The sequence below is a fragment of the Salvelinus fontinalis genome, chromosome 3 (genome assembly GCF_029448725.1).
Source record: "Salvelinus fontinalis isolate EN_2023a chromosome 3, ASM2944872v1, whole genome shotgun sequence".
Classification (NCBI taxonomy): Eukaryota; Metazoa; Chordata; class Actinopteri; order Salmoniformes; family Salmonidae; genus Salvelinus; species Salvelinus fontinalis.
In genome coordinates, this window is record NC_074667.1 from 47,552,654 (window position 1) to 47,566,475 (window position 13,822).

Genomic DNA, 13,822 nt, shown 5'->3' on the forward strand with positions numbered 1-13,822 from the left:
CATAAGGACCATATCTTTCATATCAGCGAGAAATAATTCAAATATATACAATTGATACACACCTTTACAGGGTTAGGGTTCTCACACGGCCATATGTCCATGTTACAGTGCTTGTTTACGGAAAAGAGACGGAAGACACATTTGTGGTGTCCATCTTCCGTTTACACACAGGTGTTTGGAGACGCAGAAAGCTAATTAGCGCAGGTAGTCCATACGTGTGCTAATTAGCTATCTGTGTCTCCGAACACCTGTGTGTAAACGGAAGATGGACACCACAAATGTGTTGTCACTGAAAAACACTGTTGGTTGCAACTGTGTTAAAACCTGTTAAAACTGTGTACAGTAAGCATGTATTTTGCATTTGTGAAATAATTTTGATATGATATGAAAGTAGAGTTTTTTTTGTTTCTAGATCCGTACTGCAATTGAGAATCAATGTACTTTCAGATGGAGTATTTGGCTGTTTGGTCTTCGCCCTCTAAATAGAACATGTAAGGTCCTTGGACTATAAGGAGTAATGTTAGGCTTTAGTCCATTATTTGGCTAGCCACAGACATACAGTATGTCTCTGCTTCATAGCTCGAACTGAAAACAAATGGATTCTGATCCTCATAGTGTTTATGTGACTCTTAACTCTGACGGTGTGTGAGCTGTGAGAGTCTGTGGAGGGGACTGCGTGTTTATGCTAATGTTTGCCTTCTCTGGAGGAGTTCAAAGGACACCTTGATCCTGTCACGTGTCTCCAGTGCCATCTGTGTTTACTTTGGGGGAGATTGTCACCTGTGGCATTGCTGATGACAGCGCTGATACATTATTCTCAGGGCTAATGTGCCACTGACTCTCTCTCTCTCTCTCTCTCTCTCTCTCTCTCTCTCTCTCTCTCTCTCTCTCCTCTCTCCTCTCTCTCTCTCTCTCTCTCTCTCTCTCTCTCTCTCTCTCTCTCTCTCTCTCTCTCTCTCTCTCTCTCTCTTCTCCTCTCTCTCTCTCTCTCTCCTCTCTCTCTCTCTCTCTCTCTCTCTCCTCTCTCCTCTCTCTCTCTCTCCTCTCTCTCTCTCCTCTCTCTCTCTCTCTCTCTCTCTCTCTCTCCTCTCTCTCTCTCTCTCTCTCTCTCTCTCTCTCTCCTCCTCCTCTCTCTCTCTCTCTCTCTCTCTCTCTCTCTCTCTCTCTCTCTCTCTCTCTCTCTCAGGAGGTGTTTTCAGACAGCTCATTTCTACGTGGAGGACAGTAGTTCTCCCAGAGTGGTGCCCAATGACAGCATCCCTGTCATCCCCATCCCAGGTAAGCACCAATCAGAGCATCGCTTTGGCCCCATAGTACCCCAGAAGGAGGATAAAATCCTTGTCAGGAATGGGTGAGTTGATTGCAGCAAAATGGCACCTTTTCTCTGAAGTTTACCAAATGTTCACTTTCTGTCTGTGGTCAATGTAATAATTCACAGTCAGGGTCAAGGGGAATAGTCTTGTTCCATATGTCTGCTCCTCTCTGTTTCCACTGGAACCCTATAGGTACCAATCATTTACAATCTGTACAGATACATCACACACATACAGTAGACACCATATGACCTTTCTCCTCACATGAGAGCACTTCATTATCCATCCACCTCTGTGTGCTCTGTTGAAGAGTAAACAAACAGTTCATTCAAAGATGTTGTTTTTCTAAAGGAGCTGTACTTGATTTATAGTGTGTGCATTGAGTTTCATGTACTGGACAGTAACCTGTCATTCCATTTTATTGATTAGACATTATTGATCCCCAAAGGGAAGTTATTTTTGCCACCAGCAGCAGACCCCGACATGCATTATAGATACACAGACATACATTTCAACACCGAAATCGACATTAGATTATTCCTAGAGATGATCTTGAAAAGTGTTTAAATTACTAAAGGGGAGGAGAGCTGAGATGTCTCTCACACTTATTATTGAACATTTTACTTCCCCTGATTACTTTAACCACTCTTCAGATGGGAAAATCCATACACACATTGATTTTTCCATGAAGATCTCATGTGAGATCAAGGTCTGAGTCATTGCATTAGCAGCCTACATTGATGTTTGACCACCAGTGTTATCATCTGTGAATGCTGTTCAAGTGTTAAAACACTTGGGAGGGAGAGCCTGACTCTGTGAGACAGGACTCACTCAGCCATGGTTTCAATGGGCTGTTGCTTGGCGATGAAGGTGCCAGTGGCCTCAGGTGGTTGGTTTGTCGGGGTGCATGTGTGTGATCAGTATTTACAAGATTAGTGTTCCAAGAGATACCCTTAGCTGGTGTTGTTTTGCTAGAACACACTATTCCGTCATAATCATGTGATGTGTGTGAACAGGTGGGTGTTTGCACTCACTAGTGTTACTGTAGGGTTTAACACAATTTATGAGAGTTCCCTGTCGGCATTGGTTTTGTGCTCTGTGCTTACTGGTTCAGCCCAAATGCACCATGTTAAAGGAGGGTGGAAGGGGTGGGGGGGGGGGGGGGTAGAGGAGGGCTGGATCTCTCTCTCACTCTTTCGAGCCAGTGGATCAAACATTAAAGGCATGGAGATTGGCCCTCAAAGACCCAATCTTCCATATCTAACATCTCCCCTCACATACAAGATTTTCCCCAGCATCCAAATCCATTTGGACTGACTGAGTGTCCTTCACAATGGACCTTGGCACAGAGAGCTGTGTCTGATGTGCCTATTTAAACCAATGGCGCAGCACTTCCCAGCACAGGGACAGGGAAGGCTTATAAAGTGGGCCCCATTCGACATCTCTCCTCCTCCTCCTTAAAAGGCTGTTAACTTTGAGAACTGACTTCAGTACTCTACATTCTCCCCAGCAGATTGTAACTCCTAACCAGATATCAAAAGGTTTGTGGCTTATGAGACTTTATACCATGGCATTGTTAAATACTTCTTTCTGATTTGCTTGAAGGGTATTCTGGTGCCCTTCAAGCCACAGTATATTTGCATCATAAAATTCAGTGGCTATCGTTCATTCTTACATTTTCAATGTTTGAGCTGCTTCTGAAAGCAAAATTCAAATTGAAAACGTTATTGGCATTGTTGAATTCGATGTTCATAATAACAAGCTAGGATGAATAGTTTGGTTAGCTTAACTAGCAAGTCTGTTTGGTTACCATGGCAACTACTGTCTCTATCTAGTAAACTTGCTAGCTACTTCAGTGGATGTTGAACACATTTATACTGGAAAATGAACACATTTCTAGCTGTGTTAAATTATAGCCATGGTATAAAGGGATAATCAATTCGGGGCTCTATGCGTTCTATGGACAATAATGCAACTCCTGACCTCCGCGTCATTCATTATTTTCCATAGAACACATAGCCCCTCAGTGATTATCATTTACATATTGACTATGATGTAAGACAATGTTTCTAGAATAGCCTAATGTTGATTGGAGTGTTGTTTGAAGGTTGTTATCTATCTTGATCATAGGTTTGGAGGACTGAAATAGGCATACTTTTTCTTAAAGGTCCAATGCAGCCATTTTTATCTGAATATCAAATCATTTCTGGTTAACAATTAAGTACCTTACTGTGATTGTTTTCAATTAAAATGGTCAAAAAGAAATGAGCAAGAATTGTACTAGGACTGTCTGGGAGTGGTCTGAGTGGGAAGTGGAAAACTAGCTGTTATTGGCAGAGAGGTTTGGAACTCTCTTATCGGTCTATTAACTAATTTACTGCATGGTGATGTCACCATGGAAGGCCAAAACTCCATCACACCAAAACAGGCTTACATTTCAGGCGCTCTTACATTTAATGGAGAGGCTGTGTGTCACGGCCGTCAACAGAAGTAGACCAAGGTGCAGCATGGTGAGTGTACATATTCCTTTATTTATAAGACGCCGACAAAAACAATAAACAATCCAAAACAACCGTGAAGCTAAAGGGCTATGCGCCACAAACAAAGTTAACCTCCCACAAAGACAGGTGGGAAAAAGGGCTACCTAAGTATGGTTCTCAATCAGAGACAACGATAGACAGCTGTCCCTGATTGAGAACCCTACCCGGCCAAAACATAGAAATAGAAATAATAGAACTAAAGAACATAGAATACCCACCCCAAATCACACCCTGACCAAACCAAATAGAGACATAAAAAGGATCTCTAAGGTCAGGGCGTGACACTGTGGTTCCGGATTTTCTGGACTCCCGATTTACCATGGCAAACAATACGAAGATTTATTTTTACGTAGCTGCTGCTCAGTGCTCCGCTGTCGCTTACATCAACGATGAACGCCTTTGTCTGGTGTAGCCTACACACTTCATGTTGTAGACAGAGTATACGGTCGACGTGTTCCAACTATTGCATTCCAAGCCTCAATAGGCTGTTAAGGATAAACACGATTTAACCTCTACAGAGTACCTAACCCGGATCCGGGAGCACCCCCCCCCCCCCCCCCCCCCCACACACTGATTAGCATCGCTAGCATAGCGTCACAATTAAATAGTAGCATCTAAATATCATTAAATCACAAGTCCAAGACACCCAATGAAAGACACAGATCTTGTGAATAAAACCACCATTTCAGATTTTTTAAATGTTTTACAGGGAAGACAAAATATGTAAATCTATTAGCTAAACACGTTAGCAAAAGACACCATTTTCTTACTCCAACAGTTTCTTACTCCATCAGGTGCTATCACCAATTCGGCTAAACTAAGATATTGATAGCCACAAACCAACAAACAAATTCATAAGATGACAGTCTGATAACATATTTATGGTATAGCATAGTTTTTTTTTTTTTAAATGTGCATTTTTCAGGTATAAATCACAGTTCTACATTGCAGCTGCAATCTGATATAGTGCTGATGCAGCTAGAACAATTACAGAGACCAACGTTATATAACTAATTACTTGTCTTAAAACATTTCAGAAAAAATACACAGCGTACAGACATTGAAAGCCCAACATCTGGTGAATCCAAACAATATTTCAGATTTTTTAAATGTTTTATAGCGAAAACAAAATGTAGCGCTAAATTAGCATAACCAGGCCAGCCAGAACCAGCTGGACGCGCCCGACCAGTTCACATGCACGACAGATATATGAAATAACATCGTAAATTGGGTCTTACTATTGCTGGTCTTTCATCAGAATGTTGATCAAGGTGTCCTTAGTCCTGATGAGTCGTTCAATCCATTCACAATGGCAACTTCCCCTCTTCATTTAGCCTGGGTACTGGTCGACTGGCACGGTCCCTGTCCAAAGTTAAAAAACTCAAAGAACGGAACACGGCAAAACTCCCGAAAAAATTCTAATAATCTGATTAAACTATATTGAAAAAACATACATTACGGTGATATGGTCACATGTATCAAACAAACTTCGAGACGGAGATAGTTTTCATCCGTAACGTCAGCATAACAAAAGACAATGGCACCTCTGAAAACGCGCATCTCAGAAACCGGAAGTTGTCGGTCACGCTAAAGAAATAGGTCTTATTTCACGTCAGTACAAGATAAACAAAAAAATTCTCCTCTGACGTCTTCCAGACACCCAGAGGAAGAAGAAGGAAGTGTGTTTCGGGTCATAGGTCGCGTGACCATATATAGGCAGAGCTTTGAAGCGAGCATACACATCTTGCAATCTTCTTCTGGCTCAGGGAAAGTGCTGTGAAATGACCTGTGTTTGACTCAGAGACAAAATTGGAACGGTTTTAGAAACCATAGCTTGTTTTCTATCCAATGGCATATGGTTATATGCATATAGTAACAGCAATAATTGAATAAGAGGCAGTTTAATCTGTAGAGGCAATTATGCTAATGCGAAACAGCACCCCCTGTATTCTCAAGAAGTTAATGTCCTTTTTTAAGGAGGGAAGTTAGGCTACATGCAGCTATTTACATGTTTTACACTAAAGACATGATCAACATGTTTGTATAAACTCGCAAATAGTTTTTTGCCCCAATGCAAAACTCAAGTGAGGAGTTACATGCAGCTATCTAGGCAGCATATCAAACACAAACAAGACACAGACGCAGTCTAATTAGCCATTGAATGTTATTTTTCATCATTGTAAACATTGGCTGAGCAGGAGGCAGACAGGCAGGCAGTCAGTCAAAGTAGTAGTATTATTTTTCAGCAACTCTGTGTAATGGCTACGATACTGCAGCAACTATAAAGATTAGCCTACATCAAAATGCTGATTGTTTTTGCTCCAATGCAATGTGTAGGGACTGCATTCTGTTTGTGCAGTTGCAATATCCGTTACAACAGACAGAGAAGCTTGTAGCCTTCATAATGGCCTTGAATGTTAGTTCAAATCGCCGCATGGTTTTTATTTCAGCTGTTCAGAAGTATGAGGCAGAGACATAGGCTACATCACCATGGTTCAGAAGAGGGGGAGTAAAGAGAGAAATGTGAATGGAGGTGGAGTGTGAGCAGCAGCTACGGCATTTTTTTTGTTGTTGCTTAAAATAACACATGCGCAGAACCTGATCCAGATAAGTGGCTTTGAGAAAGATGTTTCCAGAGGGGTGTGCGCAAACACTTGGTGTGGAAATATACATAAAACACATTTAAAATAACGTAAATCACATTTTTGACTGCACTGGGCCTTTAAAATAGATTAATTTGTGAAATAATGGAGCTAAAGATTACTAGTTGATTCCGCTCAGATAGAGCTGTGAAAACAGTGGACTGAATCATACTGTGTTGCCATGACTCAGTGTGTATAGGGCATCTAAGGCAGAGAGTTCTTAGGCCCAGTGGGGCTGTAGAGACCTATAGGAGAACGAGCAGCAGTGAGGGGAGAGCCATATGTGACCATAATGACAAGCCTGCTTCTCACAGCGCTAATTGTCTCAACTGACCCCCCCCCCCCCCCCCCCCCCCCCCCCCCCTCTCTCTCTGGGGATTTGAAACCTTGAAACGACCACAAGAAAAGCACCCCACACACCTAACTACCAGAGACATACCACACACCACAGTATATTACTCCAGTGTATTTCCAACAATCATTTTCAAAGCCAATTATGTTTAATACATTTTTCATGAAGCTGTTTGACAATTTGAAACTCATCTTTGTATCTCCATATGCTGTGTTTACCATAGGCACATGATTAGTGGCATTTTTATGCATAAATATTCCTCTCTGCCTTGTATGCGTTAATATTTAATGAGAAGAAGGGGTAAATAGAAGGATTTGGGTGCTTTCAACAGGCACTGTAGTTAACAGCATGTCCTATGAAGTACCATTATCATTTGGGCAAAGATGTAAAAGTACAAGCTGCCATTTCCCTTAAGTTGGCTCTATGAAACATTCATTGTGTGTGTATTTGTGCGCGTGTGCGTGCGAGTAAGTGCATGTTTGTAAGTATGTGTGACGTGCGTACAGTAGGCATTCGTACACGTGTTTGAGTGTGTGATTTCCCCTGTGGATGAAGCGTTTGTTCAGCCCAGCTCTCCGTATGTCTCACTAAATGAGCGTTTAGAGTGGTTCCCACAGGCACAGTTAGGACAGAACATCCACCAAGATGAGATCTGTCCCTCTCATCACTCTCCACCATCACACTCTTCTCCCTTTTGCTATCTTTACCCCCTTCTGTGGATAAAACCAGGACCAGATTGAAACTGTGAATCATTAATGACTCTGCTTGAGATGAAAGCTGTGAACTTACTTCACCTATATGAAACATAAGCTGATGGACATGAATAACACATGCTTTTTGTCTTGGTGAAATATTGAACATGGGATTGTGATAGAGTGGAAAAGCAATCTCTCACCTCTCTCCTCCTGTAGCTTCCTGCTGCTTCCCTGCATGTGTTACATCACTCTGTCTTTTTTAAGACACATATTCAACAGGTGTTACAGGTTTTTAGAGATCGTGTAGAGTTATAGTGTAGAGATGTTTTGTACATGCATTGCACTGTACATTAAACATGTTGATGTCTTGAGTACGTATATATACGTCAGTTCCTCTGGTACATTGCCCCATGTCTTCCCTAGACACAAGTGTGTGCCGAACTCAAACTGTTTGTCTGTATGACTGTGTGTTTTTGACTAAGTGTCTAATTCTATGGTCTCCCTTCCAGATGACATGGAGGCCATCCCTGTCAAGCAGTTCATCAAACACATCTCAGAGCTCTATTCCAACAACCAGCATGGCTTCTCAGAGGACTTTGAGGTAAAGAACTGCTCTCTTTGTTGCTGTAATATAGCAGTCTTAACTCTTAACCCCACGATAGACTGACTGGAGTTGGACTAGCATAGCATCCCAGCCAGGTGGGTTAGAGTCAGAGTTAGCCAGGTGACCTAGCTCTAACCACTGATTGACTTTCCATGTTCCTGTGTCGTGTTTGGTTTGCCATGTGAGTGAGGGCAGCATGTGTGTGCGTGCATGCTTGTGTGTGTGGGGGGCATTTAGGGTTTCCATAGTGCTGCTAATGGTCTTGGAGCGGATGATGTACGAGAGGTCTGTTAGCAGATTTAGACATGTGTCTCCTGACTGGGCCGGCTGACTGAGAGCGAGAGAGCAGATCAGGCTGGAAACCTGTGTCACATGTCCACTACACTGCCTTACTAAACCAATATTTACCTTGTGTTGTATGTGGATCAGACACAGAGGATGTAAGATCAGTAATGCTTTGTGCCTGGGTGATAGCCCTTAGGACAGCCATGGTTTTCAGGTTTCATTCTGAGTAAAATATATCTGAGGGCTCAGTCAGTGATCCTACAACTTATTTTGAGGGGGATTTTGATCACATGCTAACAGATATATGTGCTGTAAATACCTCTCCTATTTCTATCGCTGTAGTTTGAGAAACCCACTCTGCTGCCCTCTTTCTCCCTCCCTTCACCTACTCCCACCCTTACTTTCTCAGCCGTTAGCAAACCTCTCAGTATTTCTTAGTGACCCTCTCCCCAGAAGAAGGATGGGGGAGCAGTCCAACACTGGGCCCTGCTAATGAGTTTCTTCATGGGGCTAGCAAAACTGCCACTCCCCCACCACCACCCGCTTGTTGTCCAGGCCAGTGTGATGGACACTTGGAAGTGGTTTAAGGTTTAAGGGGGGCCCCTCTCCTGAGTGAATGGAGTGCTCCTTGCACTCCACATTTCTTTATTCTGCCCCAGAAAGGAGGCAGGAGAAAGGGGGAAGGCAGCGGAGCGAAACCCCTTTGGGTGGAGCATCCTCAGGCCCTGACAAGTGGCTTTGTCCCGACAGGCCCCAGGGAGACGTGGGTAGGGTGCGTAAAGACAGGGGGAGAGGCTGGGGAATGGGTTTGGCTGGGCTTGGATTGCTGGGCACTGTGCAATGGGAATCTTTGGGGCGGGGGGAGAAGAAGGCTAGAATGCATGCTGCATACAGATAGAGTTACAGGGAGAATATAGTGAAATATTCAGAGGATATGTTAGTTACATGACATGACTTCGATCTTGGTGGCTAAATGTTCATTTGCGTCATGCCTCATAGATTTACTACTGTAATTCCAGGGAAATAACTATCTGTACCCTGATGCCCTTCACATCATATAGACAGACAGGGTTCTGGGGTGATTTATAAACACCTTCTTGTCATTCTAATGTCTACATATGTCCACCATGGTTGAATTCTCCCTGGTGTTGGCTGGAGATCTGCTCATTTTTAGGATCTCATTCTGTAATGCCACTACTCTCCTTGGCATACACACTGTAATTGGAGCCAGTGGGCAGCTGTGTGTGTGTGTGTGTGTGTGTGTGTGTGTGTGTGTGTGTGTGTGTGTGTGTGTGTGTGTGTGTGTGTGTGTGTGTGTGTGTGTGTGTGTGTGTGTGTGTGTGTGTGTGTGTGTGTGTGTGTGTGTGTGTGTGTGTGTGTGTGTGTGTGTGTGTGTGTGTGTGTGTGCAGGCGTGTGTGGTGTATGTATAAGCCATCTGGTGGTCACATCAGCCAGTGGCTTTACAGTCAGTATGTACCCAGTCTCACTGTCCCCAAGTGTTCTTACCCATGTACACCCCACCTCCACAGTCACCCTTCCCACATATATATATATATATATATATATATATAATTCAGACCCCTCATACAAGTCGGATATATATATATATATATATATATATATATATATATATATATATATATATATATATATATATATCCGACTTGTATGAGGGTTTTGAATTCTTCTGCTGTGCCCAGAATAAATGAGTTTTCCTGTTTGTACCATGGAGAGAGTTTTGCTAGAAGGCCAGATAACTGTTGTTGGTTGGTCATAATTCGTGTTGCTAGAAGGCCAGATAACTGTTGTTGGTTGGTCATAAAACATTGACTATGTACTGGTTGCTATGAGACTACACTGATTGATAGAGTAGAGTGGGCATGTGTTCTCTGGTTTCATGATTGTATCGAGACACACAAAGAATGCAAGCATATTTGGCATGTTTTCTGCCGTGGCTTTAAAGTACGGTTGATAAAAGTGATACATGAAACTTCTCAATGGATGGCATACTTTATGGTTCCATTGGGGGTGGAATGATGTTGTGAGAGCAGCGGAGGTTTGGGAAGATTGCGTGATGGTTAGCTTAGTGTGTGACAGCACTTAAGGGGAGAGAGCCAGAGTTGGACTCAAATCGAATTGAAGGCAGTCTATTCAAAGAGTAAACTGAAACGACAATTCAATAATAGAAAAAGGGCATTTATTTTCAATGACTTCTCAATAAACTGAAAAGTAGAAGCTATTTATCACTTCCTGAACTGACTGCCCTTTGATTTGAATTGAGCCCAACCCTGGAGAGAGCGTGTCAACTTCTGCTCAGAGAGAGAGAGAGGAAGAGAGGGAGGGAGACAGCTGCCCTGTGTCTGTCACTTTGTCGACCGCATCTGACAGCAAAAAATTGCTTAGATGTTACCAGAAATGCCTCTATAACTGTCAAAATCTCTCTTTTCACTTCGTTCCAAAATGTTACCCTTGGTGTGTGTCTCTCTCTCCCCCACAGGAGGTGCAGCGATGCACGGTGGACATGAAGATCACGTCGGAGCACTCCAACCATCCAGACAACAAGCACAAGAACAGATACATCAACATCGTGGCCTGTGAGTAGTGCACACCACACATCACAATACAGGAGCATGACAGGCTGTCACACCACTGCACTGAGGCTTCATGTCATACAGATCCTGCTTGTAAGAGTACAGCTCTCATCATCTAGGCTACTGGTGTCTTCAGAGCTAACAGAATATGTAGTGTGGGGAATGTGAGACGCGCACGCACACACACACGCGCGCGCGCACACGCACACGCACACGCACACACACACACACAGAGCTAACTGTTCCTGTCTCTCCTCCAGACGACCACAGTCGGGTGAAGCTACGGCCTTTAGCTGGGAAGGACACCAAACACAGTGACTATATCAATGCCAATTACGTAGATGTGAGTGTTGATTGGGGTATCTATTTTGGGCCGTCTGGTCGTGTGAGTATGTATTTGTAAGAATGAGTTTTTTGTACTGTGTATTGTAGGCGTGTGTGTACAATATGTGTTACGTATTGTACAAGCATGACAATGTCTTTGAATATTGTGTAGGTTTGTTCATGGTCTCTCACCTTGTTCCCTGTGTATGGTAGGGCTATAACAAGCCCAAGGCATACATCGCGGCCCAGGGCCCTCTCAAGTCCACCTTCGAGGACTTCTGGAGGATGGTGTGGGAACAGAACACTGGCATCATCGTCATGATCACCAACCTCGTGGAGAAAGGAAGGGTATATACACTACAATTCAATAGATCCTTTTAGTAATCATATAATAACCTTTTGTTTTTTGTGATTCATTGAAACAAGACTCCCTAACCCGGTGTGGTGTGTCTCTGCAGAGAAAATGTGATCAGTACTGGCCCACAGAGAACACAGAGGAATATGGGAACATCGTGGTCACGCTAAAGAGCACCAAAGTGCACGCCTGCTACACGCTACGACGCTTCACTGTGCGCAACACAAAAGTAAAAAAGGTCAGTGACAGTGTTATAGGTCTGCAGTGGAATAGGTCTGCAGTGTTATAGGTCTGCAGTGTTATAGGTCTGCAGTGTTATAGGTCTGCAATGTTATAGGTCTGCAGTGTTATAGGTCTGCAGTGTTATTGGTCTCAGTGTTATTGGTCTACAGTGTTATTGGTCTACAGTGTTAATGGTCTACAGTGGTATTGGTCTACAGTGTTATTGGTTTACAGTGTTATTGGTCTACAGTGTTAATGGTCTACAGTGTTATTGGTCTACAGTGTTATTGGTCTACAGTGTTATTGGTCTACAGTGTTAATGGTCTCCATACCTGTCTTCTGAAGTGATCCTGTTCTACTGGTCTCAGTGTTATTGAAAAGTGACTAACATGATATCTCATCTGCTTCTTATCATGTAGAAAGATACTAATCAATGTGTTTTCTCTCTATCTCCCTCCTCCCTCTTCCTCCCTCCCTCTTTCCAAGGGTCAGAAAGGGAACACTAAGGGGTGTCAGAGTGAAAGAACGGTGGTGCAATACCACTATACCCAGTGGCCTGACATGGGCGTCCCTGAGTACACTCTGCCCGTGCTTACCTTCGTCAGGAGGTCCGCTGCCACCCAGACCCCGGAGATGGGCCCTATGCTGGTCCACTGCAGGTATTGTCTCTGTCACTGTGCTGCTCAGGGGTTCATATGGGGGAAGACTTACTAAATTAGAAGGGGTGCACATTTTGCAAACTGTGTATTCAAAAATGTATCATGCATGAGAGGAAGAACAAAAGGCAAAAATAAAGATTATGAGAACTAATGAGCCCCCAAAAATAGTCAATATTAGACAGTTTCATGATTTACTGTAGTTTAGTTTATTATTTATTTTCACCAGTGAAGCATCTGTTGTGGTGTCAAAGCTTGATACATAAGTGTTTCGGCCAATGAATGGGTATGATTATTATTATTTTTATTTATTTTTTGAGTTGTTTGTAACACATTTTTGTTACTTATTTTGTACATAATGTTGCTGCGACCGTGTCTTATGACGGAAAATAACTTCTGGACTTCGGAACAGTGATTACTCACCACGAACTGGTAGAAGCTTTTTCCTTTAACGAGTCCGACGTGAAGGATATACTGCTTTCCCGGTAACAGGCCAAAATCCTTGTCATTTGTGTGAAGAGAAGATGGAGAAAAAGGGGGCGGAGTACAGGCTGCCTTCTGAGAATTTGTAGGTGATCGAGTAAACTCCTACTGCCATCTGTTCTATTGGCAAAAATTGGAAAATAAAAGTGATGACCTACGAGCAAGAATAAACTACTAACAGGACATTAAAAAATGTATATCTTATGTTTCACCAAATTGTGGCTGAACGACAACAATTCACAAAATACAGATGGACGGTTTTACACTGTATCGGCAGGATAGAACAACAGCCTTTGGTAAGACAAGGGGTGGCGGTCTATGTATATTTGTAAACAGCAGCTGGTGCACGATATCTAAGGAAGTCTCAAGATTTTGCTCGCCTGAGGTAGAGTATCTCATGATAAGTTGTAGACCACACTATCTACTTAGAGAGTTTTCATCTGTATTTTTCGTAGCTATCTACATACCACCGCAGACCGATGCTGGCACTAAGACACACTCAATGAGCTGTATACCGCCATAAGCAAACAGGAAAATGCTCATCCAGAGGCGGCGCTCCGAGTGGCCGGGGACTTTAATGCAGGGAACTTAAATCTGTTTTACCAAATTTCCACCAGCATGTTAAATGTGCAACTAGAGGGAAAAAAACTCTAGACCACCTTTACTCCACACACAGATACACATACGAAGCTCTCCCTCGCCCTCCATTTGGCAAATCTGACCATAATTCTGTCTTCCTGATTCCTGCTGATAAGCAAA

At 43.0% G+C, this 13,822-nt stretch overlaps 1 protein-coding gene across 2 annotated transcripts in view; it reads left to right on the plus strand.

Moving 5' to 3' along the window:
- LOC129851013 (receptor-type tyrosine-protein phosphatase gamma-like) overlaps nt 1-13,822 on the plus strand; it is a 325,487-nt gene that overhangs the window by 293,968 nt on the left and 17,697 nt on the right. The window contains exons 14-20 of one of the 2 annotated variants that reach the window (XM_055917161.1): nt 1,187-1,278; nt 8,052-8,143; nt 10,930-11,026; nt 11,284-11,366; nt 11,561-11,695; nt 11,806-11,940; nt 12,411-12,583. In XM_055917161.1, coding sequence (XP_055773136.1) covers nt 1,187-1,278; nt 8,052-8,143; nt 10,930-11,026; nt 11,284-11,366; nt 11,561-11,695; nt 11,806-11,940; nt 12,411-12,583 — 807 coding nt within the window. The remainder of the gene's footprint in view (nt 1-1,186; nt 1,279-8,051; nt 8,144-10,929; nt 11,027-11,283; nt 11,367-11,560; nt 11,696-11,805; nt 11,941-12,410; nt 12,584-13,822) is intronic. The other variant, XM_055917162.1, reaches the window with a different exon arrangement.